The sequence below is a fragment of the Pimephales promelas genome, chromosome 15 (assembly GCF_988280905.1).
Source record: "Pimephales promelas chromosome 15, fPimPro1.hap1.1, whole genome shotgun sequence".
Classification (NCBI taxonomy): domain Eukaryota; kingdom Metazoa; phylum Chordata; class Actinopteri; order Cypriniformes; family Leuciscidae; genus Pimephales; species Pimephales promelas.
In genome coordinates, this window is record NC_142783.1 from 23,456,172 (window position 1) to 23,483,592 (window position 27,421).

General features: G+C 38.2%; 2 protein-coding genes across 4 annotated transcripts in view; one reads left to right on the plus strand and one right to left on the minus strand.

Moving 5' to 3' along the window:
* Positions 1 to 317: 317 nt before the first annotated feature.
* Positions 318 to 8,181, plus strand: trnp1 (TMF1 regulated nuclear protein 1). Its single transcript, XM_089120394.1, has one exon. It carries the CDS (start codon positions 577 to 579, stop codon positions 1,255 to 1,257), a length of 681 nt encoding a protein of 226 aa, XP_088976520.1. The 5' UTR covers positions 318 to 576; the 3' UTR covers positions 1,258 to 8,181.
* Positions 8,182 to 9,871: 1,690 nt separating this feature from the next.
* asap3 (ArfGAP with SH3 domain, ankyrin repeat and PH domain 3) overlaps positions 9,872 to 27,421 on the minus strand; it is a 32,867-nt gene continuing 15,317 nt past the window's right edge. For 2 of the 3 annotated variants that reach the window (XM_039673761.2, XM_039673763.2), the window contains 23 exons: positions 26,492 to 26,566; positions 25,896 to 25,945; positions 25,612 to 25,735; positions 24,576 to 24,661; positions 24,205 to 24,280; positions 21,978 to 22,064; positions 21,767 to 21,876; positions 20,889 to 20,958; positions 20,174 to 20,261; positions 17,155 to 17,203; positions 16,668 to 16,834; positions 15,974 to 16,107; positions 15,515 to 15,606; positions 15,211 to 15,391; positions 14,503 to 14,588; positions 14,298 to 14,413; positions 14,071 to 14,138; positions 13,644 to 13,748; positions 13,149 to 13,353; positions 12,735 to 12,990; positions 11,836 to 12,046; positions 11,424 to 11,552; positions 9,872 to 11,262 (listed from right to left, as the gene is read on the minus strand). In XM_039673761.2, the coding sequence (XP_039529695.2) occupies positions 11,188 to 11,262; positions 11,424 to 11,552; positions 11,836 to 12,046; positions 12,735 to 12,990; positions 13,149 to 13,353; positions 13,644 to 13,748; positions 14,071 to 14,138; positions 14,298 to 14,413; positions 14,503 to 14,588; positions 15,211 to 15,391; positions 15,515 to 15,606; positions 15,974 to 16,107; positions 16,668 to 16,834; positions 17,155 to 17,203; positions 20,174 to 20,261; positions 20,889 to 20,958; positions 21,767 to 21,876; positions 21,978 to 22,064; positions 24,205 to 24,280; positions 24,576 to 24,661; positions 25,612 to 25,735; positions 25,896 to 25,945; positions 26,492 to 26,566 (2,640 nt within the window). In that variant the 3' untranslated portion in view covers positions 9,872 to 11,187. The remainder of the gene's footprint in view (positions 11,263 to 11,423; positions 11,553 to 11,835; positions 12,047 to 12,734; positions 12,991 to 13,148; positions 13,354 to 13,643; positions 13,749 to 14,070; positions 14,139 to 14,297; positions 14,414 to 14,502; positions 14,589 to 15,210; positions 15,392 to 15,514; positions 15,607 to 15,973; positions 16,108 to 16,667; positions 16,835 to 17,154; positions 17,204 to 20,173; positions 20,262 to 20,888; positions 20,959 to 21,766; positions 21,877 to 21,977; positions 22,065 to 24,204; positions 24,281 to 24,575; positions 24,662 to 25,611; positions 25,736 to 25,895; positions 25,946 to 26,491; positions 26,567 to 27,421) is intronic. The other variant, XM_039673762.2, reaches the window with a different exon arrangement.

A 27,421-nucleotide genomic window follows, 5' to 3' on the forward strand; every position in this document is an offset into this window, starting at 1 on the left:
ACCAAACCAACAATTACCAAAAACAAACAAAAACAGATTTTGCACGGCCATTACACTAGTATACATAAAACTCATGATTCATGAGTGCCAAAATCTGTTGCTTGGCAACAGCAGCTCATGAAATGTTGCATTTGCGAAGGATCTTGCATTTCTGGCTTTTTATGACCTCAGCGGGGGAAGAAAATTGCGACAGAGATGCAGAAAGATAGAATAACTTCAAAGAGAACAAGAGACGGAAATGTGTATGAGTGTGTGTGGGGCAGGCAGTCAACTCTGCTTTCCTACAAACTATCTGATGGATCAAGCTGTGTTGCTACAGGCAACACACAGAGGGAGGGAACAGGGAATGATTAAGCAGTGATGGTTAAAAAAAAAATTTCATTGCCTGAGCTGACATAGACATCTGTAGGGACGTCACGACAGAGAGGGGGAAAGAGAGGATGCTGAGTGGGCAGGAATACAGAGGGCGAGCATCCAATCGGCTGCGGCAAAGTCAGCGTGTCTTTGTCCAATAGAGTGTGACGAGGCTCCTCCAGTGTGAGCTAACAGCGCTGGTGGCTGGTGTCTTATTAATGAATGGAGCGTCTCACTTGCAGCAAAACGGTGCTTGAGCTCTCTCTCCCTCGACGGAGAAGGCAGCACAAACAGAATAGTAAGAGCATTTCGCACCTCGACAGAAAACAACTGCAGCAGCCGTGCGCAAATATGAACAAGCACCAGCATGAGGATGAGAACTCGGACAGCGATGCGGAGCAGGATTCTTCTCTACCGTCTACGATGGATGTCCACCCTTCTTCTTCCTCATCCAACCTCCTCCTGCCCTCATCTTCTCAGCGGAGATCCATCTCCATGGGGGACTTTCGGAGACTCCCTGCTGGACAGACAGGCTCCGAGCCCCCCTCTGCAAGTGCCACGGCACCCTCGTCCAAGCTGGTTACCCCCAGCTCAAGTATGGAGTTCGAGGCAGCTCGTCGACGCCTCCTGGAGGTGGAGGAGCGCCAGCGTGTCATCAGAGAGATGGAGAGACGACTGGAAGAGCTGAGGGAGGTGTTTGTGCGCTCCGAGCAGGAGGCGGTGGAACACGGGGAGCTGGTGGCGCGCATTACTGCTGCCGCCCAGCAGGGCGAACTATACGTGGCGGAAAACGGACAGCGGCTGAAAAAAGGATTGCGGTTTAAACGGCACAAACCCACCATTGTCTTCTCCTCCATGCTGGGGCTAAGAACGTGCCTCCCTTGGCCTGTCAAACTAAAATAGCGACTAAACAGCCGCGGCTTACTTGCAAGATGGTCCTTCACTGCTCACACGTCACAACTCAAACGCTATCTCCAGATACAAGGATGTCCAATTCTCTTTTTTCTACTCCCTGTTAGTCAGGAAATGCTGAAACGTCTGCTGTCTGTAAATATTGTTAACTGGGATCTTAGGTGGTGCTTAATTTGAGCCCATCGAAATGACGCTGGCCTCGTATTTGCTGCTTGAAACAACCAAGACGCTGGGGATTTGCTTTAATGTGTGTGAACTTTGCTGATGTTTAGAGCTCTGTGCATGCGTTACACTTCATGTCGCTTGCTGTGCGTGAACGTGAGAATGTCAGAGAGGAGACACAAGAGTGCTATTCATCCAGAAGAACTCACTTCTTCCAACTGCAGTAAGGTGAAGCGTTTAGGCTAAAGGTCTGTTCACACCAATAACAATACCTACAACTAACTATATATGTGCCCACACCAATGGATGTTAAAGGTACAGTAAGCGATTTCTGAGAAGTGCTGTTGAGAGTGGAAAGAGCAGCTTGTAGCCAATCAGCAGGGGGCGTATACACTCATTAGGGGGGAGGTGCCTGTGTCGCATAAACGTGTTCAGGGATTTGGTGGTGAAGCTATCAAGATAGGGGTGTGTCCTTTTGGGTAAGGGTGTATTTGTTTTGGTGATTTCAAATATCAGTGTTTCTCAGAAATCGCTTACTAAATAATATCTTGTTTATGATAAGCACATAAAGAGCTCTTTAAAGTCGTCTGGATTCGGATTTGCTGAAAAAAAATCACTCTTAAGGTGATTCCAACTATATTGTTCCTGTGTGATGTTATCGTTTTAGCTTTGGTGTGGACTTCATTGCTATAGTTATTTTATCATCCTTGGTGTGAACAGTTCTTAAAGTGCCAAGGGACAGATGAATTGTACGTGTCTGATTTGTGCACAGATACTGGGGACATGCGCTTTGGTCCTCCAGTGTTCTCGTCTTTTACGTCTAGGGTGCCCACTGGGCTTGTGTGGATGGAGAAGAGCAGTGATTTCTCTTTCTATTCTCTGTCAGCATTGCATCTGTGGCCTCTCTGGTCCTTTTGTCGCCTAGCAACCAGGACCTGACTTTCATTACCTTCAGAATGTATTTGACATCAACTGATCATACAAAACTACAGCTCATGAATGACTGGCGGAGGACATTTTGAGATACTTGCTGTGTGATTACATTCTCTGCAGAACGCTAATTAGAATTAATTCAAATATGTGAGCAGAAAGATTCTGGATGTGTCCGAAGTCAGTGACATCATAGGCAGTGTTTTTATATATATATATATATATATATATATATAACGGGACATGCCAAGGGTTTCAGTCTAAAGCATCATTTCATATGAAATGATCAAGAACAAATTCTTGTGATCTTGTGAGAGATAACCAAACAAATATTTAATGTCTACAAATGCCTATTGCTTGCCAGAAAAGTCATACGTTATGAATGTACCTTCATAGATTATTAACCACTCCATCAGAGACCATTTTCAGTCTTTCCACCAATCCCCGAACCACACACGCAGAACTGTGAATTATCATAGGAAGCGAAGACATTCAAAAACCACCCAGATGAAGGCATCTTGATGATGCCTTCCTACCTCCGTATGCTACATGCAAATGCTGCTTTTTTCAGGTTTCAGACACAGCCATTTATCACTCCTTTGATAATGAATACAAACTAAAAGCAGTTCTACATGTAGGTTGCTATAATCAAGTTGGCTAGTTATTTGGTGCAACTGTCCTTATGGAAACTTCCTGTCTCTTTTGCGTTTCATCTCTCTCTCTCTCGCTCTCTCTGAGCAAATGGCTCTTGCTCAGCCTTGTTTGAGCAGAGTGCGTTCAGGGACTTCAGCAAAACACAGGAGACTGCTATTCTTGGCTTGAACCAGTTAAGGCTGGACGATTCTGGGCTATAGAGAAAAAAATGATGTGATGCTGGCTAACCTTGTAGCTCTTTAGTGAGTGGAATGAGCTTTCCTTCAGCGGAGAGATGTATGCTATACTGCAGGGTAAGCCAGCAGGACTCCATCACCACTGAGAATGTAGTCTGCACCTGGCATCTTGCCTCAACAGTCACTCTACTCGCTGCATCATATCAGGAAAATACAGGAATTATTGCATATTAATATATCAGTATATAATTATTTTTAATAATTATTAAATAAACATAACAAAAAGGTTAGTAATAATCGTGTTCATTAGTCACAATATTTTACATTAAATTGACTCTGTATTATGAGATAGCGTTCTGCCGAAATCTATAAGTAAGATTTTAAGCATTTATTTACTCTTTTGTAACACTAATTATTCAATTGAAAAGCTGTGATTACAATTATTACAATGTCTTTTAACAGGGTCCATTTGCAAAACACTCGTCTTCTATAAATAGTACTGCATGAATGTTGCTTTTTGTTTCTCTGCGTGACACCTGACCTACGCATCTGTGTGTGATGCAGTTCGATTTTGCCTATGTCATTTGACGGGCCTGCAGTCAGACCAGTCTATTCAGTTTGATCAGGTGTGAAGCAAACATTATAGAGGTGACTGAATCTCAGTTCAAGGGCTACTTGCATTTCTTTAATGAAAGAACATCTGGGTGTCCTTAATGGTTCCGCTGATCTCCCTTATTTTTGGAGGGCATTGATTTAGGCAGCTGTACATTATACTAGATTTAGGACACAAGGTTGGCTGCTGTAGATTATGAAAATGCATGTAATGTTCTTCAGCGACATATCAACTGCTAACCAAACTAAGTTGTTGTGATGAAAGCCTCTGTTGTGAGGACATGTTAGCGATCACTGTTGGAAAGATGTCATAGACATAATACACTAGATTACGCCTTGGCTACGGCAGTTCATTGGAAGGAATGCATTAATAGAGTCGCCATCATGGAACAGGTGAGCCTCTCCTCTTTAATTCATAAGCGTCAATGTAGGCAAAGGCCTAACGGAAATAAATTGACCATAAATTGTCATGAATGTGATTAGTATTTTTGGTTCATTCCAACGGTCAGACATGTATTTATCATTGAGTCCAGAGAAAAACCTAACTACTTCCTATATGACAAGACCCCTGTTCCGCCAAGATGGCGGCGGTTTTGACGAATGTTTAGAACTTCAAGGCGACATCTAGTGTATATATCTATGGAGATCTAAGATGTTATGAACCCATCCTAATGAGTTCCCCTATACAAACATTTACCATGGTAACCAGTTTAAAAAACCTAGTTTAAAAAAATGGAATCTGTTTTGAACAGTGTAGAAATGTTTTAAAAGCATTTTTTTTCATAAGGATCTCTGGAATGCTTGATTCTGATTGGTCAAATGCGTTATTCAGCGGTCTGATATTTCCTAATATAGAGTGCAACAGTGGCTGTCGACATTTTTTTCAGTGGTGTTGGCTCTGGAATTTTTTTTTTTCATTCTGTTTTTTTTTTTTTGACACTTTTTTTTTTGACAAAATTTGACAATTTTGAAAATGTAAGAGTTATAAGCCATAAACCACACCAGCTTATCGAGGTGAACCACAAACTTTAATTTGAAGGAAAAACGTATATGAAAATTGGACAAAAACACAAACTAAGAAAACTGTGTACTTAAAGACTTTAATGAGGGAAAGAACTACAATCCCATAAAGCATTGCAAATTAAATCATTAAATCAAGAACATTCCAATCCGATCTACGAGGGGGCGATTTCGTATGAATTTGTACAATTTGATTTGTGCAAAAACGTACGATTTTCAAACAAATCTCATTATTAAGGACCACCTGTAATCACGCCCCTAAACCGCGATGTACGAAAATGTACGAATGAGATTGTACGAATAGCCACCAATGTAAAATATAGTTACGAATTGTCGTGAGATTGTGTTGGTCATTCACAGTCTCCACTACCATGGTCAGTTTTTGTAAGGGTTTCTAGTTTGTAGAAAATCCAGCAATATTACCAGATGACCAGTTGAATAATTTCTCACGGGTATTCGTGAATTGTAGGCTGTATGTTCTCAAAAGCTATATAGATTTAAACATTCATCTAATGCCTTATCTTGACTGTACATATGAAGTTCATTTACACAGTGTGGTTAAAAGACACCTCAGCCGAAGTCTCTCTCACAAGCTGTTTTTTGCACTGCACCTTTTATGAGTTTTGCTATGACAAATGTTAAAAGAAAAGCTTTCCCAAAGATCTTGACCCACTTGCAGAATGAATGTAAAGTATTGTGTCCATGTCTACAGTTATGATCCCATCCTTACAGGCTTTCATCAGGTTGGTATCACTAATCTTTGTAAAAAATAGTTTTGTTGGATATCAAGCTTTTGTTGTCACATCTACTGTACTTATTTAGATAAGCCGATTCATTATTCCTTCTCTCAGCTGTAAAATTACTTAAAGCTAATGAAATCGTAATGCTCACAGCGGCCTTTGCAATTAGGAGACCCATTTCAAAGAAACAGTTGTAGGCCCCCCAGCCCCATGAGGGGGAAAAAAGACATTATCTCTGTTATATTTAACAATGCTATCTCATATTTCACACTAAATAGTTTATTTATAAACGCATTCTATCTATCCCTATCCACACATTCTCTCTTCTTAACCAGGGGCCGGTTGCACAAATCGCTAGTCTTACAAGTTAGTCATCCAATTTGTAACTTTTTTAAGTCAGTTGCTAGTTGGTCTTTGTAGTTCTTAACAACATAGTCATGGCTTAATGGCTATTTTTATGCAACTAGCCCCAGAATCGCATGAACAATCACGACCGAAAACAAAAACAGCTTTCAAACCTTGTCACTCACAGCTCCTCAGCGAACACCTTGGAGAACTTCAGGTATGATTTTATCAGCCACAGGTGCACGATATATATATATTGAAAAAATCAATTATATGTGACATTATACCCTACGGGATATAAATATTAACATAAAACTAAAACTGTCAATAGGTGCTGACAAATCATTGTCTTAACAATTGAGTCATTGAATCATTCAGTTTAACAATTCATTCAAAATGGCGGATTCATTCAGAGACAAAGCGAGAAAAGAGACTGGCTGCGTCTGAAATCGCATGCTCTCTTGAGTAGGAAATTATTTTGAATAAGCAATTACTTTATGGCCACTTAAAAACGTATGTTCTAGTATGAATGTAATCTGCTTAGCCTTCTACATGGCAATAGAAGTTCTACATTTGCCATGTTGTAATTATCAAGTGTCAGTTACGTCACTTCACTTCCATGCCTCATGGGATAGTAATGTGCACACTTTAGAATCTCGCCGGAAGTAGTAGTTCATCTGGGTATACTTTTTGGCAATTTATTTAACAGTTGATATGGTTCTTGCTAGCAGGGGGTTTAAATCCCAGTTGCACACGTGGGGAATGGACTATTAACTGCTATTCTATACTTTTATGAATTCTATTGAGAAAACATGGAAAAAAGGTGCATAAAGACTGAGAGTCAATGTTCGGAAATTATTAATTATTATTATGTTTTGAACTGTTTTCTGGTGCGTTTGTTGTCAAACTCAAAAATGATTTTATTTTTAATTATTAAAAAAATACCATTATTTTAAATGAAAAAGTTAATAAATGTATTTTATTGAGAAAATATTTTAGATTGTCTTTTATATATTTTTATTAGATTAGATAGCATTTTAAGCTGTCATAGTCGTTACAATTTACCCCATCTATGAGGCATGTTGTCGCATTTCACTTCCATTCTTTCTGGGTATATCAAGAAAAAAAGTATATAGTATTAATAAAACAAAACCACATAATTGTACTAGACGTGGGAAATTAATGTGGGAAAAAAAAAATACTCTGAACCACAAGAAGATTTACACAAACTGAGAAACTTTAAAAGCGTTAGGTTGTGCCCTGCTCTCCCCTGTGATTTTTTTTTTTTTTTTTTACTTAGGCTAAGTTAGCTACTATATAGGGAAGTATGCGTGTTCAGATGCAGCCACTGTTTTCATGATTTTTACTGATACACTAAAAAATGGGGATTCATTCTAACGAATCATTGCAAACTCTCTTTCGGATGCAGCCACTGTGTTGCTCTGAGATGCGCAATCGCAATGAATCTCTTGTGGATTTGTTTGGAACTATTTTCTTTAGCGAATTAGAGCAAAAACAAAGTGCTTCCATTTTTGTCCCAAAGCCCCGTTAATTTCCAACCCTGGGGTGTGCACGGCGAGTGGCTGGGCTCTTTTCGAGTCGTGACTCGCGGGGACAATTGGCTTTATGCACAGTTGCACTACATCCTGAACTTAAGCCAGCTCCTTGTTTCCTGTCTGTCATTATTGGACAAATTGATTAATCCAGGTGTGCCTGACCTCAGTAGTCATGGCAACAATAATCAGACACACTTGAATTAATCAAGTTCGGCCAATAATGGCAGACAGGAAACAAGGAGCTGGCTTAAGTTCAGGAAGTAGTGCATGCTGCTGTGCATAAGGTCAATTTCAATTGAAACGAGTCAAACATAGCAAAGGCCGTTACTGAGCTACAGTATAAATGAATAAAGTGGGTTCACAAATTTAACCTTTGACTGTATTCTTTTGAAGACGTTAGAACATCATAAGAATGTATCACGCTTTGATTTTATCTAGCCTATTTTGCAGTTCTATTGCAATCTTTAAAAATGGCCTATTCTGTAGGCTAATTATTGTTATTTAATGTTGTTTCACAGAACAAGTTCCAACAGTTCTAAAACCCTTGACTATTGTCTAACAGAATACTTTTATTGTCACTGTATGCTGAAGTATCTCATTGGATTTTTGCTCCATTGTATTTGCTGATGAAAAAAATGAATGGAAATGGAAACTATTCCACATGCTTCTGTACATTTGCTGATGATATATTTAATATTAAAAACGTTTTTGCTGACTGTTTTAATGAGTCCATTTGCCTAGGAAAATTCTCATCTTACGCCAAAAGAAGAGAAACTAATTATATGCCTGTGACTATTTTAAACACTCAGTCTCTCAGCAGAATTTGATAGGACAACAGGACCGGAAGAAACATTTGATTCAGCACAGCTTGGAACGATTTCTGCTGAAATCAGTACCAACGGCCTCATTTCTTTCCATGAGCCATCTGGCAATCTGACAGACATCAGCATTAGAGGAAACACAGACTGCTAATGTCAGTTCATCTGACAGAAGCATTTGACCTTTACATATTAGGCATATGACCCATTAAAAACCGCATTGAGGTTTCATACGGTTTGTTTTCCTCGGTGTGATCAGAGTCAGAATCTAAACCTCACGCTTGAGAAATCTGCAGTAATAATTTATAATGTACAAGTAAAAATATCCTTAAAAAAAAGGTCAGAAATTGCATAAGAGATTCAAGATCTTTTATATACAACATTAGTGATCAAGATTAAAGCTCTGAAAAGTAAAAGAGCACTCATCTGTACCTAATTTGAAGTATTATGTAAAGATTAGTAAAGCACTCATAATGTTGTTGCATAACAACATAACATTAGGCCTTGCATATAATGTTTTTAACCTATAATGGCAAAAACTATGACTTTATAATAGCCCTGATGTATCAGTAAAAAAAAAAAGAATCTGATTTTATATCACATTAATGAATGCATATATATATATATATATATATATATATATATATTATTTCAGAGGGCCCGACCATATTGTCTTAAATGGTAAATGGACTGCATTTATATAGCGCCTTCATAGACCTAATGGCCACCAAAGCGCTTTACATTTGCCTCACATTCACCCATTCACACACACATTCATACACCGACGGCGGTGTCAGCCATGCAAGGCGCCAGCCAGCTCGTCGGGAGCAGCTGGGGTTAGGTGTCTTGCTCACGGACACCTCGACACTTGGTCAGGTGGAACCGAGGATTGAACCACCAACCTTTTGGTTCGTAGACAATCCACATGAACCACTGAGCCACTGCCGCCCGCTCTTATTAGAGAGCACATCACTGAAGCAACATTGGAACAGCTGAATTGTTACGGGGTTTTTTTTATAAACACTTTTGTTTTGAATTCTATGTAAAACCTCATATTACTGGAGGCAGTGGGACAAATGACAGATTACTCTAGCATTCAACAAGTGTGGTCCTCATTCACAAGCCATCGCAGTGAACATCTTTAGACTGACCTGAAAACTTTATGCATCACTCCGCACTGACCATGACGTAACACCAGTCAATTATGCAACAGTTTAGTCAGATACTACCTAATGATTTTTAATCTGTAAAGAGTGCTGGCAATCATCCATTAGGCCCATCCAGGATAGACAGGTACTAATATGGATCACACACATGCACACACACACTTAATGTGTTTGCATAATCCTTTTGCAACAAGATGCCATTCTTAATCCAGGGTTGTTTTTTTTTAAACGCAGAGGAGTAAGTCTCCATGTGTTTGACACTGTAGAGGGCTTTTAAATTCTACAAAAAAGTTATGCCATCTACTCTCAGAAAATGTACTGTTTTATGTTCTGTAATAAAGCACTTCATTCTTCTATCTAGACGAACAACCAGTCATATCAAAGGTTTAGCAATCCAGTGTATGTTTAACCCAGAGAAAACACATGTTTACAGTTTTCAAACATTTAATTGTCATTTTCAGTTCTTAGAAACAGATGCTTAACAACATCTCAGAGGAAACAAAAAAATTGTCCTAAACAGACTGAGCGTGACACAATAATATAGTTACAATGATACAAAACGGTTGAGTTAAACAAGTGTATTTACACAACGTTACCTTTTGCTTTCCTAAAACACAAAGTGAGCTGAACCGTTTTGGACCTCTAACATACGTACGTTCATCTCTGCCTGAAAAATGCTTCACAGAAGTCAATGAGATGGCAGAAGGGAAAACATCTGTTGTGTGCTCTCAGCTTATCAAACATTTATACAGTCTGCTGGGTCGAGACACGTCCCAAATCTGCAATGAACCACCTCGGGCTGGAGGGAGACCCCATTAAAATAATAATAATAATGCTGTCCGATAACAATACAAACACAGAAAAAACCTTAAATGTGAGAGACAAGTACAACTTTTTTTCTGTTTTGTATAGGCAAAGCTTGATTTTTGAACATTAGCATGAAATATGGAAACTCGAAAAGCACATGAATGAAATACAATACACACTGTTTGCGTGCTGAGATTGAAAAATAACCAATTTAAACTTTCTGCAGTCAAAACGTATTGAACATGTGTTGTCATTTAACACTCGGATAACATCCTGATCTTCTATGCGAGGAGTCTAAAGGTTTTCAACTGATGATACTAGTTGCTTTATCTCCCAGTGCAGGGCTGGATGTCCGGGAATCAGCAGCAATAGGAGACGTCGGTGCAGAGACGACAGACGAAACCAAATACATCATCCTTTAACTCACTGTCTGGTAGACCTGGTGTCTGGCCAGAACTAATGGCATTTCATAATGCATGATGGTATAAATTAATATCCAGAGATGAGCTTCAGAAAATGAGTCCAGTGCCTCCGAGTCTGGGCGACAATCTCTCTGGGCGAGACCTCAAACGCCAAGAACACATTCAATGCCTCAATATCAATAAGAACAAGTGCTGTCGTTAGTTTAAACAACTAAAGCCAAGAGGAGTTTCAAAACCTGGATGGCTTTCATCCCTTTTCTGCCATTCATTCTTGAGTCATGATGTACCTGCCAAACCTTCAGTCCAGATAATCAGCTCAGATACGTTATGAGCAGCACTGAAATGATCAGTGGATCATCTTACAGCACTTCATACTAATGCCGTTCTCCAGTCTTTCATCTTCTAAGTGCATTTCAGGCCTCCACAGTTTCTAGGTCTAGTGCTTCTGAAGGTAAAAGCAACAGTCTAGACTAGTTCCACATGGTGTAATGTGAGTGTTCATGGAGGTTTACCTCATTCTCCTAATTTATGTACATAGTTGACTGGAAAGGAGCCACTTCTAGAAGGTTCTCCCTCGATATGGCCCATCTAGGAGGAAAAGAGTGCAGTGATGTCTCAACATCAATTTGAACCATTTATGGAAAATGTATTCACAGTTACCGTAAAGGCTGTTAAAAGCATGCCAGGTAAACACAGAGTGTGTGTGTGTGTGTGTGTGCGTGTCAGTGTGAGGTAGTATGTATACTTACCCACCAGTGTGGGTCATCAGTTGCTGTCACTATGATGACTTCATTCTTAAAGAAAGCCAGCTGATTGGCACCAACTGATCTGCAGTCAACCAACGCTCTGACCTTCTTGGGTCTCTCCCTTAATGAGATCTAACACACAGAGAAAATATCAGCATAGAGAACCTTACTAACTTTCAAACACAACCATTTCATGTAGAAACATGCACCTCATTGCTAGAAGATGCATGACAAATGACTGGATGGAATCATAGTCTTAAGCTATAAGTCTGTGCGCACTATGCTGTGAAATCAATCAACTCGGGTTGTGGAATCTGGGCAAAAGTCATGTGGTGGATTCCAGCTTTTACAAATTCATGTTCACAAATGAAGGGATAACAAACAAATACAAGGAAAAATAATATGTAAACATTACCATGGCATTTTTGCGTGAGCGAGGTGGCGGCAGTATGACTGGCACCGTGGCGCTGTTGTTAGCATTAGCTGGTGGAGGTGAATGGTTGGGAGCTCCGCCCACTGGACTGCAGTAGAGTTCCTCCTGACTGCCTGCACTCCCAGGAGATGGAGCTGAACTCTTCCCTTGACTCCCGCTACTCGTGCGGCGATACGAGGTCGTCTTCTCAGAGCTGCAGATAAACATTTGAATTATATTTGACAAATCAGAATACTACACACATACATTTACATTTAGCTGATGCGGCTTTTATCCAAAGCAACTTACAATTGCTATATATGTCGCCTCTGGAGCAACTAGGGGTTAAGTGTCTTGCTCAGGGACACATTGGTGTATCACAGTGGATTCGAACCCAGGTCTCTCACACCAAAGGCATGTGTATTATCCACTGCGCCATCACCACCCACACTCATAAACAAATACAGATTTTACTAGATGCTACACTGATTTTAGTAGATGTTCATATGTAAATCATATGAATTCTCACTATCATTATATTTCATTAACATTTTATATGACATAATTTTTTTTTCAGCAACTTCTAACTAGTGTTTAAGTTGTTATATGTAATTGCATACAAAAAAAGTAATACAATAATGAGGAAACTCCTTGCCCTATAATATAAATGTAGTATAGGATTACAGTTGCTTCGTCCAAAATTGAATACTTCCCTACTAAACAGTACGCCAAAAGAGTATTATGTCCAAACTGGTAGGTCACACGAAAGTAACATGGAGGATGTAGTATGTCCAAATTTCATTCATACTACCTGTATTCATATTATATAGAGCGTACTCTTCGGTCGCATAGTAAATTCAAATTCAAATATATTACCTACTCAGACATAGCGAGTGACTAACCTGACGGGTCCTCTCTGACACTGTGGTGAGGTGGAATTTTTGCCCTCTGCCCCCGAGAAAGGCCCCTCCCAGAACACCGTCTGTCTCGTTCCTTTTGACGGTCCAATGGTGTGAGAGCGTGTTGATGTCAGTCCAGAGGACTCGGTCACAGGCGACTGGGTGCTGATTCTCTGAAAGCAGCCTGTGGGGTGGGAACTCTGGCGGTAGGGGGAGTGAGTCTCTGGAATGGAAACCGAGATCTGAGGATCTGAACGACCTGTGGGGACACAATTTATCTTTGACCTTGCTGTGGTTTGTCTGGAATAAACTTGCAGCGTTTCTATACATTTCTTATATGCATTTGAGGTACAATTCAGCTTCTCAGAGAACATCTAATTCCAAAATGGAGGTTTCAAAAGATAAGCACTATCTCACCTCTCTGTATTGCTTTTACTGGCAAAGGAGGTGGCATGGAGCCACCAGTGGGGGCGCTGTTGTTGGGTGGATTTTCATATAGGAATTCAATGTTCTCATAGGTCCGGGCTGGACTGCTTTTATTTAGAATCCATGCAGACGAGCAGTGCCCATTACTGCCAGTAGGAGGCAGCAAAGACCGTGAGCCCTTAGGATGGGGACTCACCTAAACAAAGTTAATGAACATTATTATAAAACACAAAGAAGACTAAGATCTAACTTTATTTATTATCATCTACTGATTCACTCATATATTCATAATGTTAATTATTTGTCATATTGCTGAACCTGAACATGGCTTTTTCATTAGGATTCTGTACATTTTAAAACAAAGAAATATTATGACTTCAATTATTTTATCTTTAAATTTGAAAAATGCAAAATAAAAAAAAATTCCACTGTACATACTATAGTGAAGAATGCATATTGTATGAAATAGTTAATGTCATTACAGACCCTTTCGTCCAGATCATCTTCACTGTCATACATGTCCTGTGGTGTCTCCCATGGGTATTCAACATGGATCTGAGAGTTAAACTTCCCATTGTGGGCCAATTCCAGCTAAACATACACACAGAGAAAATGTAAGAAATTCCAGAGACTCACTTTTTACAAGACTGATATTTCACACTAGTGTCCTATTAGAGAGAGCAAATCCAAAAATTCAAATACAGCTCTCTATTTATTGTCAGTTTCCTGAACCCGGTACTTCATTAGCCAACATTGTATTTGCTTTACGTGATGATACTATTATATGCAGGATTGGGGGAGTTTCTTGTGAAAACATTGTCATATGAGACTTCAGGATATTAAACAGGATAAAAATCAACCTAGAGATAATATCTCTACAAACACACGCTCACATACAATATATGATACTTACCAGTTCGATACACTGCATGTTCTGCAATCTCTTGGCAATGTCAAGAGCCGTCTCACCTGCCGAGTTCACTACAGGACAATAAGAACAATGGAAGGGTCCAATCAAATGTCTGTTGGTCTAACCTTTCTATATGTCTGTTTATCTATCCATCCACCTCCCCATCCATTCATGCTTTCATCCATCCATCATGTTTATAGTTGAGTTTGTGTGTATATATTATTTTATACCTGTGTGCAAAGTAGCCTTTGCTTTGAGGAGAAGTTTCAAACACTCAGTTTTGTTATATAATGTACAGTAATGAAGAGCTGTGTTTCCTTCTGCCGTCTTCTTTTCCAGACAGCCACTGAGAAACACACACACATAGAGTGGTCAGCTGATGGAAATCCTACTGTGTGTTGACAGATCTGTGTGACATTAGCAGATTTCTCTCACCAGTTCTGAGCTAGAAAATCCACCAGAGCCAGAGAAGTCTTCTCAGACATGCGCACAGCTAAGTGAAGACCAGTCTCCTTCAAGTCCTGCGAGACAGAAGAGAACAAGATAAAGTAACTGGCTGCTGTTCAGCTAAACGTGTGCTGTTGGATGAGGAGCGATGGAGAAGATTAATGAATTAGACGGTGAGTTGGTGTACTGCAATTTTCTAATTGTGAGTACATGTGTGTGCTAAATTAAAACGTTGGTGATTCAGTCACTGAATCATTCAAGTCAAATTCTGTTTTAGAAAAGAGACTTCAGCCAAAAAACACACACACATTCACAAAACAAACTCAAACACAAGCACAGCAGTCATTACACGGCTTGTGTTCACTTCCTGAGTGGGCCGAGGAGAGGGGAAATCTGATTAGAGACGGAAAAAGGAGATGGAATACAGAATTACAGAGAGAGAGAGAGAGAGAGAGAGAGAGAGAGAGAGAGAGAGTGTGAATGATGTGTGATTAATGACATCAAACCACACAGATGTCTTGTTTCTGTTTATACAGTTCAAACTGATTAAGAAATGAACATCTATTCAACTTTATCACAGGGAGTCTTATATGACAAATGGACATTTGTGAAAGTTCAAAACATCTCAAGAGCATGTTTCTAAACATGATGATTTTGCGGTGTATGTGTGTGTATGGTGGGATTGAGTGGTCTCACCTGTCCGTCAGGTGTGGCCACTGGTTTAGACAGGTCCTCTCCCTCTGAATAGAGCTGCAGCAGTGATGTGAGGTCTTTGCTCCTCACAGTGTCATACACATGGTACACTTCAGAGTGTTCTTTTGGGAGGACGTAGCGGCGCTCTGCGTACTTCGCTACAATGTACTCCTTCCTCGCAGTCCTGAGATGCACAAACAAAAGCAAAATATGTTTAAGACAAGGCTGAGCTACTGGTAAAGTGACAAAATATTTTTTTTTATGAATAATATGAAGCAATATATCCGAACAGCACACTAGGACTCACATGTCACTTTTTGGGAGGGGCTTGATCGCATCATTGGGTAGGTTGACTTCCATGATGTCATTAAACTTGGCATTTCCGATACTCACTGCCAACTGTGAACCAAAGCACAAATTAATAAACTGATGTTTGCAGCAAACATAAAAAACTAACAAACAGAAATTTGAACATTGCATACATTGCATCCAGCTTGATGTTTGGTAGTTTGCATTATCTATAATTGTAAATTGTATTATTTTGCTTTACTGTCAGAGGTAAAATGTTAATACTGTACAAATGTGCAGATGAGAATGAAGAGTAACTCCTGACTCAGTCCCAGAGGATTATGGGTAAAAAATTAGATTTTTACAACAGTAAAAGCGCAGCTAGTAAGTCAATAATGGACTCAGAGAGAAAACTGAGCTAAATAATCTCTTCAAATATATGAAATGTATAAATATATATGTGTGTGTATGTGTGTACCAGAAGCTCAGAGGTGCTCAGCACGTCGAGAGTGAGAGACTGAATTCGTGAATGATGAACTCCGAGCTCACGATGGATTCCTGAACACTCGATACAGGTGAGGATGCCCAGGTTAGTGGAGAGCCAGGTGGGATCTAAAACAGCACATTACACTTTATTCAAAACATGTCTTTGTCAATCTTGAAGACCTTTTGCAGACTAATAAAATGTTGTTGTTTTTTTTCCCCAAGAGCTCTTCATAATGATGATGCAGTAATTCTGCTGAAAATAATTATACATTACCTAAATATTTAACTAAACAAATTACTAAATCAAATAAAAAATACATATGCAAACATAAATACGGCTTAAAGGTCTTTCTCTCTCTCTAATCATCATTTTGATTTGATATAGAAAAACTGTAAGTAAAACTGTAAGTGGCATCTCATGTTTAAAAATGTGAGGCACAGGGCAGAGGAATGAAAAAACTAGGTATAGATTAGAACATATTTTAACTTGAGTGCCGCATCTTTAAAATGCTGTGTCATGCGCAAGATTCTACAAAAGACGTGAGTGCAACTATCAAGCATGCACGTCTAGCATGTTTAGATAGAAAAACTATGGAAATGCAATGCAATGGAATGCAAAAACTTGTTTGGTGTGAATGGCCAAAATCAAGCAGTATATAAAGGCATTAGGATCCTCTAGTCGAGACCTGGGGCTCCGCAGTCACAGCAGGACTCATTGCCGGGCAGGTTTCTCAGGCCTGAGATGACAGCTCGGACGAGTTCCTGCAGACCGCTGTCCTGAAACTGGAGCTGATCTCCACCTAGAGCCGTGTTCAAGGCCTCCTCCTTACTGTTCTGCAGCACAGACACCCATCTGGAGGAAGCCAAGTCACCTTTATTTATATAGCACTTTATACAATACAGCTTATTACAAAGCAGCTTTACAGTGATAACAGGAAGACTGATGGAGAGATCACAAAAAATATATTCAGATGTCTGCCTAACAAATATTGACCTTTCAGATACATCCGTTGTGTCTTTAACATTTCATTGTCTTTATCTTTTTCTTTTTTATTCTATCTCTCGTCTTGAGGAGCAGGTTTTGATCCAGCATGTCTGTACATGCTGCTCTGCGGTACGCAGTAGAGATTTCTCTGTGCACGGGTATGTGTATGTGTGTCTGCACTGACTTACATCATGCATTCTTGCTCGTCCTCAGCCTGGAAATGGTATGTACGATTGTCTGTAAGAAAAACAAAGGGAAAAAAAAAAAGAGATATATAGAGTTTTGCATTAGGTGGACCTCTGACGCAGTAAGGAAACCATGGAAAAACATCCTTATCAACAGGAAATAAACAGAGAAAAAAAATGGTCAGCACTAGGCACTCAATACACTTGCTTTTCATGATCTACACACACCTACACACCTATTTTCTCAAAACTATTTACATTCTACTGAACACCTACATGCATGAAACGCCTCGTCAGGTTTAGCATACTATATTTCATATCAGATTTCCATGAATGCATCACATCCAGGTCGGTTAAGCCATCAGCACTGAATTATTTCCAGCCATGCATGTTCATTTCATACGTGGCTAGTCCTTGGATACCTTCAGAACAGCATACTATTCTTATTATTCCTACTGTATGTGTACACACTGTACATATTAAGCAAACAAACTAGTATAGTACAAGTATAAAACACACTCCACATCCCACAATGCAATGTGATTTCCAGTGAAGTGAATAAAGATGTAATTGTATCTGCAATTAAGTGAAAATAGCAGTAATTTCTTTGCAGTGTAAATAGTAGTTTGATGCTACTTAGCCCATTTACTCTTTGCCAACAAGGCGGGCTATTTGCACTCAGCAGTATTGGGGAAAGTTACTTTCAAAAACTAACTGCGTTAGTAACTTTTTATTGAAAGTAACATGTTAATTTTTCATACCTGGGCTGGGTTTACTTGTTTGTTTTTTAACCCAAAAAATTTTAAACACAAATGCGACGTTTGTCTAAAGCCATTTTGCTTAAGTTATAAGTATGGTTGAATTGAATTATCTAAAGGTCAACAGCAAAAACTTTGGTTAACAAAGTGAGATTAAATACAAAAAGTTTATTTGTACTATAATATTTAATTATTGCAGGTTTGCGTAATATTTTAAGTTTACATGTTACTGTTTTTATTAATTTAGATGAATACTGCATCTGTTTTAGTCCAAGTGAGATGAGTTAACTAAATGCATGCTCACAATTAGTCTAGAACTACAATAACCATCATGTTCACACAGCGCCTCTGCATCTCACGTCCAATTTCTCTCAGCATTGGGACAGGAGAGATGACAGTCAATAAATAAGAAAACAAAGTAACTTGTGTTACTTGCTTGAAAAAACTCGATGTAAATCTAAAAGTAATGCATTAGTTAAGTTACTTGAAAAAGAAATCCGATTATGCAGCTTGCATTACTTGTAATGCATTATTCCCAACACTACCACTCAGTGTAAATAGACACTCAGAATTTTAAAAAAATAAGTAATTTTATAATAATTTAAAATTAAATTAAAATTCTAATTAAAATTTGTATTTACTAGTGTATCCGATAAAGCTGTGTGAGAGCAACATAGCAAACTACTGTTTAGGGATGGGTATCGTTAAGGTTTTATCGGTATTACTACTCTTACCGATACCGCTTATCGATCCGGTACTTTAACGGTATTCTTATCGGTTCTTTTTGGTGTTTTTTTTTTTTTTTTTTTTTTAAGAATTAAGAACATAATTAAACTCTATATTTTGAAATGTAAAATAGAAAAAGCAAAACGAAGAAAAATATATTTTTGTTATGCAGCAGTGTGCAGGCTTTTTTTGTTTTATATACAAAAAGGACACATAAGAAAAAAAAAACAAGTACAAACACAAGAATACAATTAATCAAAGATACAAATTATATACAAAGTGCTTTAATTTCAGGAAGGTGTACTAACATATCTTTTCAGGTAATTGTTTCTGTCTGAAAAGAAACCTAATTTAGTAATCAAATATAAAATAGCACTGTATAGTTTATCATAGAGAGATTAATGCTTATTAAATCTAAAGTTACTCATTCAAAAGCTGTGAGTGATTTTCTCTGCCTTTTGTTGTTTGATTTGCATTAATGGCTGAATCGTCAGCAGGTTTAGGCTATTAGACTGCTGCCCCTTTAAGACCGAGAGCAAATCTAATCGGTAACTGAAGCACCATCATTTTCTCCCTATTATTTACGTCCATTTAAGACATAATTGTGTTTAAGTGAATAAACTTTGTTTAAGTGAATCTCAGAGCTGGTCATTTTGACATTTTTATGTATATTTGATAGTTAAGGACACACGAAGCCCAAAGTGTAGGCTACTTTTCTTGTCTCGTTGCAGTCGTGAACAGCGTCTCTTGCGCAGGCTTTTGTGTTTTTAATAGCCATTTTTTGATCTTTCAACAGTAGAAGACAGCATTTTGCAACAATCGCCAATCGTGCTGATTCTGACGGTACGTTTGGGTTTTGGGAACTTCCTAATAGGAAGAACTGACAGCGCTCCGCAGTGCTGTGAAGTAGGCTAAAGGAAGTTAAGCTGGACAGATCATGCGTCTTGTTTTTTAACGGTTTCATCTCAAATATCTTCTTTTTATAATCTTTGGAAGCCGAAATACAAAATATATTAGAATAATATCCCAAATCTAAAGTGTAACCACGTTGAATGTTTAGTTCTGTCCTCATTGTCACTCATTAAGCAAGGGCTGTCGTGTTGCGCGTGCTGTGGCTTTGCGTGAGAGATCGCTCTCTCTCTCTCTTCTGAACTGCGAATTTCAAATTTGCATCACAGACAAATGGTTTAATTAAAATATAGTTTATATATAGAAAAGGCTGGCGATATAAACATGTTCAAGATAACGTCTTTAGGAATGATAAATAATTTTTCCAGTACCGACAGCAGAACCGATAACGTCCGAGCTTATCGATACAGCGGTCTTTCAAAATTCAGTACCGGGGCCCGTTTAATACCGGGTTTCGGTACCCATCCCTACTACTGTTATAAAAAAGGATCATGGAACAATGTCTACAGCTTCATTTACAATTTAGAGTATACACTGTATACTGCACACTATTTATTAAATAGTAAGCTAGTTTTCAATTCCCAAGTTTTACAGTCTTTAAAAAGGTCAAAGATCAGAGATCAACTTACGTGTAACTAAATCAAACGTTCTTTTTTCCTCAGGGTTGGGTCGCACCTGACATGTCAGGAGGTTGAGCTTCGCGGGTGGTCTATTGATCTGAGAAAGAAAGAAGAGTTATAACATGCTCGAAAGGCATTCTCACTACATAGTGAATACTGTATGTGGTCACTCACTAAATCAAATGCAAACAAATCTCACTTGCAATTGTGGTGTGTGCAGGACTAATGCTAGAGATGTGAGTAAAAGCTTACAAAGTTTACGGTTGCTAAATCACTGAAGTTGGAAGCACACACACAGACAAAAGTTTTGTTTTTATGGATGTGGATGATACCAGATGAAACTCCTATATGCGATTTGGCCTGTAGTTTGTGCTTCTGATAGTAAATCACTTGTCCCAGCATGGGAAAATTTGATAGCATGTCCTGAATCTCAAAAACCACTTTAGAGACTCTCGGAACAAAGTGTTTTATAACTAATGTTGGTGTACTATTTGTGCTAATTACACAATAATCACACAAGCAAGAGTACCGTGGCGTGGCCATGATTACCGTTTAGAATGATTCAGCCATAGGATTTTATAGAGAAGGGTTGTAAACAAAAAGTTAATCTAGAGTACTTTGTAATGCCCCGCAGCCAATCAGATTCAAAGACTGATGTATTATAAAAAGTAGTATGTATAACTGGAAGGTGTTGAGCTGTGTGTTTGTCTCTCTTAAATCTCACCGTGCTGTGAGAAATGGTGAGGCAGCCGTATTTAACCCCACACTTCCTCTTCTGCCAAACCTTTCTGATCCTGAAACACAACGATCATGAATCCCTTTTACAATTTACATTAACATCAATATTGCCTTCATACCTCCATATCAAAGGTTTAGTACAAATAAACATTAAAAATATGCTTTGAAATAACAATGGGGTAATTGGAGTCAACAGAAAATGTATTAATGTGAATTTTCAATATTTTATACCAATATAAAAGCTCACACAGAAATAATCTAATTTGGGTGCACATGGCATCGAAAAAAAATGTATAAGGTAGACTACCATAAAAATCATGAAAGCAGAAATAACTAGTAGTAAATTAATTCTATTGGCTCAGCAGCCCACTAGTAAAGTTGCAAGTATTCTGGGTGGATGTGGGCATGTGTGTGTTGTGAGAGTGTAAGTAAGACTGTAGAGCAGCAAGAAACTAAACCACATTAATTGACAACATCTGTGTGAGAGGAACACTGAGATAAACACACACACACACAGCTGTGGGCCTGAAGTCCAAAAGCTCAAACTGATGCTTTATGCTGCTAACTATCTGTGACTCTCTCAGGATATTATAAGTCATTCCTTCATTTATTTTGCTCTCAGCTTAAAAATAGGGGCATATATATCATTACACACACTGAAAGCTGTGTGGAGACTGTTTCCTGAGGAACATACAACTCAACCCCATGTGACTAAATGCAAACAGGAGCTGAAAACTGCATCATGTCTGGAAAAACTTGAATAAGTTCAAGTAATAAAAAATAAATAGTTCCAACTGTTGTTGTTTTGGGGGAGAGTTTGTGACCTTCTTAACTTTGGGAAGTAGACAGTAACGTTTAACTCACCCATCGCTCTTCTTAAGAAGGAATCCAGATTTCTCTGTGCCATATTTCTTATTGCCTTGAGGCTGGTGGATGCTATATCCATGCCCAGAGTTCTTCCTATTTAGAAAATCCTGTAATGACACAGAACAACATAATTATCATCATCAATAACTGAAATATAGTCTTTAAAACTAAGAAGTAATGAATTCAGGGAGTTTATTTTAAAAGTTACCTCTTTGCCGTCCACCTGTAATTGTGTTCTGAGTGAGTCGCGCAATTGAGAGAGCTGCTTTACTTCTTCGTCCTGCTCATGACGAACCTGTGAACCAATATCAGAAAAGTGGCTTGCTTTTGTGTATTGCAATGTAACCAGTCTTGGTATCGGTATAAATTAATACACAAACACATTATACACAAACAAAAACACATTTGATAACGGAGAAGTTATAGATGACACGGACTACAGGCTTACACTGGAATACATCCCTCCATTTTGTAATGAAATCCAGAACCAAACCAACACAGCCAGAAATTCTGCATTGCTTTCAGACCGTGTTGGTTTAGTCCTGGATTTTTGGTCCTGTTGAAATGATGGCTTTGGCCCCCAGAACAAAATTCAAGCAATTTCTTCTACCAATTTCCATTAAATACTTCTTTTTTTAAAGGAAATAATTCCTCTCGGAAAGCATGCTTGTGGTTGTTTGAGTTCCACTTCCTTTCATGTGATTTGTTATGATCAAAGGAGGACAAGTTGAAACGGGAGAAATGTCCCTTCAGAAAAGTTACCCAAACCAGATCTGCTATTAAACAAGATCATCTTAAAATCATTTCCACATGCCCTATCCTGCCTTCTTCTCCACATAATAACAACAAAATGACAAACTTTAATACAGGAAATATAATTTAATGAATGCTGTGATTGTTGTGTGATATTCACTTTAGACCGGATCATATCTCTTTACAACCATGACCAGACAAGACTTGCAGAACAGGGTCCATGATGCAGCAGGGAAACATCAACTGATTAATACTGAATATAACGTTTGTTTTACAACAGATTTTTGGTGTATTCTTTAGGGAGATTAAAATGAGTAAAATCTAAACAGTCTGGATGCAATTAATATAATAGCTGGTCTTCAGAACTTTGACTTTCCTTGCCATCGACTGCCTAGTGTCTACATAGGCAGCTGGTTTCTAAGGGAGTATCCGAACTGTCATGAAACCGCACTTTGTGTGTCATACTTCTGTGTAGTGCAAAGTGACTCATTTAAGCAACATTAGCTTGTTAGTGCTATAGTCCAATTAGCATAAAAATGTTAAACTTTAAATTTAGGTGATATAGTTACAAGTTAGTACATGTACTTACTTCAGTAACAGAAAATTGTGCATAATTAAAAGTAACTAACCCTAAACCAAACCCTAACTGTAAGTGCAATGTAACTGTCACAATAAAATAAAGTGAAACCCATAAAAATACATAATGTAAAGAGAAAATAATGAACTTTTAATGTTTTATCAACATTTTTCAGTACTCATTGAAATTTCTCTATAGAAGATACAATGACAATTTTTAAAGACGAAAAATGTTGCTTACTTTTGAAACAGTCTATGATGTCTTAAAATACTGTTGAGATGGGCTGCTTTTTAATGAAAATGATTTTTTTTTTTTAAAAACAAAGCTAATGTATTAGCACTAACAAAAAAAAAGTTACCTGATATTGAAGGGATACTCCACTTTTTTTGGAAATAGGGTCATTTTACCACTCCCCCAGAGTTAAACACTCGTGTTTTACCGTTTTTTTAACGATTTTTAGAAGAATATCAGTAACCAGACAGTTTCTGGTCTCATTGACTTCCATAGTATATTTTTTTTCCTACTATGGAAGTCAATGAGACCAGAAACTATCTGGTTACTGATATTTTTCTAAATATCAGAAAATCGGCTGAAAGGATTCGAAAATGGTAAAACCCAACTGTTTAACTCTGGGGGAGTGGTAAAATGAGCCTATTTCCAAAAAAAGTAGAGTATCCCTTTAAGTAGAAAGAAATTTATGAAACAAAGAAACTTTCAAACTCAATGGTGAAGTGATAATCTTCCTTGGAAGGAATTTAAAGATTCTTATTCTATGCTACGTCTATACCGGGTCATGACTAACATGAGAAGTGAGATCCGTTTCAAAACATGGGAGGTGTGTATGTGTCTGACCAAAATGATCTGTCTTTCTGCATCATCCAAAAAAACAAACAAGATAAGCCATTATATCTACTCATCACCTCTCTAAATCTAAGAGGAAAACAAAACAAACAACCTAGTTAGAGCTGCTTTTCATGAGTGAAAACTTGAGTCAAAAATTTACTAACATTTTAAAATACAATGAGATATTCCTGAAACACCCATTGTAAATATTTAGGTTTGGAAATCTGAATCTGTCAGATAATGGGATTGACAAGTCTATTACCGTGTGTACGGAGGCAGCTAACTTCTCCACAAATGGACCAAGATTCTCTGCAGCCTTCAGTCCATCCTGAAAAAAACTGAGAACACACAATAGCAGTGTTTAGCCATCTCAAATTTCAATGACATCAATACACACACCCACAAAGCCACAGCAATTCAACTGTTGAGTGAGGAGCAGGATTAAGTCTTTACAGTACAGTTATTCATATTAGTCTGTGATTCATTTACTGAACCTAGTATTACAAGGGGACTTAAGACATGGTTAAGCATAGTGTAAAAAGCCTAGTTTTGTACCAAAGCCAATTTAGAGTAAATTTGCATCTGAAAAGAAAGCTGGTGCTCCTGTAGGATGTGAATTAGTTTCAGACGTACTTAATTTGGGCTTGAAAGTACTTTATCAGGCTCTGCAGCAGATCAGGACCCTGACGAACTTTCAGTTCCTGAATCTTCAGTAAATACTGTCAAACAGAGAAAGAGCAAAAAAAAAAAAAAAGCAAGTCATTTGTCAGCAAGCAAAGGTTAGTTCCACTCTTGTTTCCCAACATTGTGACTCAGTCTATAAATTGTGAAAATATACAAATATAACAAAAAAACAAAAAAAAAAAAAAAAAATCACAGTGTATAAACCACTTTTTAGCTTCAGACTATGATTCAATCGAGTCAGAGATTTTTAAACATATTTGATATTTTGAGAGGTTTTAGTACACACATTGCAGAGGTGGAAAAGGCAAAAACTCCTGCGTTTTCTGTGTCTAAGCAGTCCATTCAAATAGATGAAATTTTACTCTATGCATATAGAGTTAATGACTGTCACATGGTCAGTCAGTTTTGGAAGAAATAACGCATGTTTCCATTATAAAAAGAGAGCAAAGTGGAGACATCTGGAGCTCTGTGGCTGGGAAAGGGAGTGCTGCAGGACACTGAAAATCCCCCTCTTTTTATTATTCCTCCACTTCACTTCTTTCCTTATTCTTTCTGTTACCACAGATGGGTTCAAACAGCGTAGCACAAATTTCCCGCTAACTGCCACACACACAGTATATGGAACTAGGACATGTTGCCACCGAGACATGTGGAGTGAGGTCATCAATAGCCACAGATACACACACATGATCACATTGTGGTCTCAAACTAGACTGCCTCTCAAAAAAACACCCCAAAGCTTCTTGGTTTTAGGTGACTTCAGACACAGCCACACACTTACAAAATTTGCAAAGAATGTGTTTAACACAACAGAGAGGTTAACAAGCTGAGGTAACCCAGGAATGACCTGCTAAGGCACACTCATACATCTGTACTAACCGCACTTATTCTCCCTGAGACGTGCACACAATGTGGTCTTGATCAGGTTCATTTTGCACACGTTTCATAGTCTGTTAACTGGCCACGCTCCTACAGACTCATATACCTCACACATCTGTAGCTGGAAGTTCCTTCTTTCTCTTTCCATGTCCTCCACGCTGTCTGACGATTCCAATCGGATCATCCCATACTGTTTCTGTTTTTCCCTCTTTTCTCTCTCCATCTTCCCCCTGAAAAGACAAAATGAATAAGGAAAAACGGAAAAGAACGCAATGAAACTCAAGTTTAGCAGCTGGATTTGTCTTTCAAACAAAACCAAGTGGTGGTCTTGTACTAAATGTTATAGGAAGTTGTGTACTAACAGGAGAAAAATCTGACTCTAAAACTAACATTTTTGCATCATAATCCTTCCAGCTTTTCTCCATCTGTTTTTTCAGCTCCTGAAAGAGAAAAAAGTGGAAGGCAATGTTAATATATATATATATTTATATACATCTATATAAGTATATATATATATATATATACACCACACACAAACACCCAGTGCTTTTGGATATATAATCACACTCATGATAACGTTTACTTTGTGTCACCCTAAAAACTTCACGCAATAGCAAAGGCCACTCCTCCTCATTGTGGAAAATTAATATTGTGAAAGCAATAATATGAGGGTGTGTATCAAAACTTGATCCCAGAGTGCTGCGGTACATCTCCACTCAGCATACAGGTTAAACATAAAGAAAGGTGTGGTGCAGCTATTACGTATCTGACATTAGAAAACACAATAAAAACAAGCCATATGCCAAAGATAGCTACAACACTTCATCCAATGAACAAAACAACATAACACATTATTGTGGTCTCTTCAAAGGAATGAAGCCATTTAAATGATTTCAATTATACTAAGCTGGGGTATAAGGTGACGTTTTTGACACATTTGGTCCAGTATGATGATGCTGCGTGACGCAGGTGTCTGTTTCACTCACCAGCCTGCTGTCTCTCAGCTCTGTCTTCAACACATTCTCCAGAGGGAAGGAAATTATGTTGTTTAGGTTTTGCACCTACAGAACACACAGAAAGAACACATAAAATCAGGCAGTCACACACTCAAGAGCAATCAGATTTGCAAAAATAATGGAACTGAGACAGAAACCAAAAAGAAACTTACGTTAACATTTGAAAGTCGATCAGTATGTAGTCTAAATGTTAATGTAAACACTGACTCCCTTCTCAATAGTGAGTGCTCACATTTTCACCTGGCAAGTCATAACCCTCTCTATAAAATCCAGTCTGTAGGAACAAATGCTCGCAAACCAAAAAAAGCTAAAGTTAAAACTTGTGTTTGGGATTTCTCCTTGGCCAACCACATTAAAGTGCTGTGCAAGTATAAATCTTCCTTAGGAAAGAATGTGTGAGAAAACCCACACCAGGACGAGAGAAGAATCAGATGATTCATTTCAAACCAAGGAAAGCCTTTTTGGACATATGAAACATTTTGCACATGTACTTGATGGGACAATAATAGATTTTTAAGCCACAAAGAGATCTGATAGCCACAGACTGACCTTTCTATACACTGTGTGTGTGTGTGTGTGTGTGTGTGTGTATATATATATATATATATATATATATATATAGTATATCGGCCACACACTTTTACACTCAACATTAAAGATTAAAGACATATTATGCTACATACATGAATGTAAAAAAAAGTAACTCCATAATGGTGCAGGATATGGATTTATAACCTTGCAAAATGGATGTTATACATATAAATCTTCATGAATATGAAAAATGGGCTTGACTGAGGGAAAGTTATGGCCCCCACACAAGGGTGCTAAATCAAATGGAGTTTATTTTCTTAGCAGAGTTTCTGTTTTATTTTTTAAGCTTAGGTTCATGTCTCTGGTGAT

Excerpts from the sequence above, each read along its gene's own strand:
- trnp1 (XM_089120394.1), top strand. The coding sequence starts at position 577 with ATGGAGCGTCTCACTTGCAGCAAAACGGTGCTTGAGCTCTCTCTCCCT.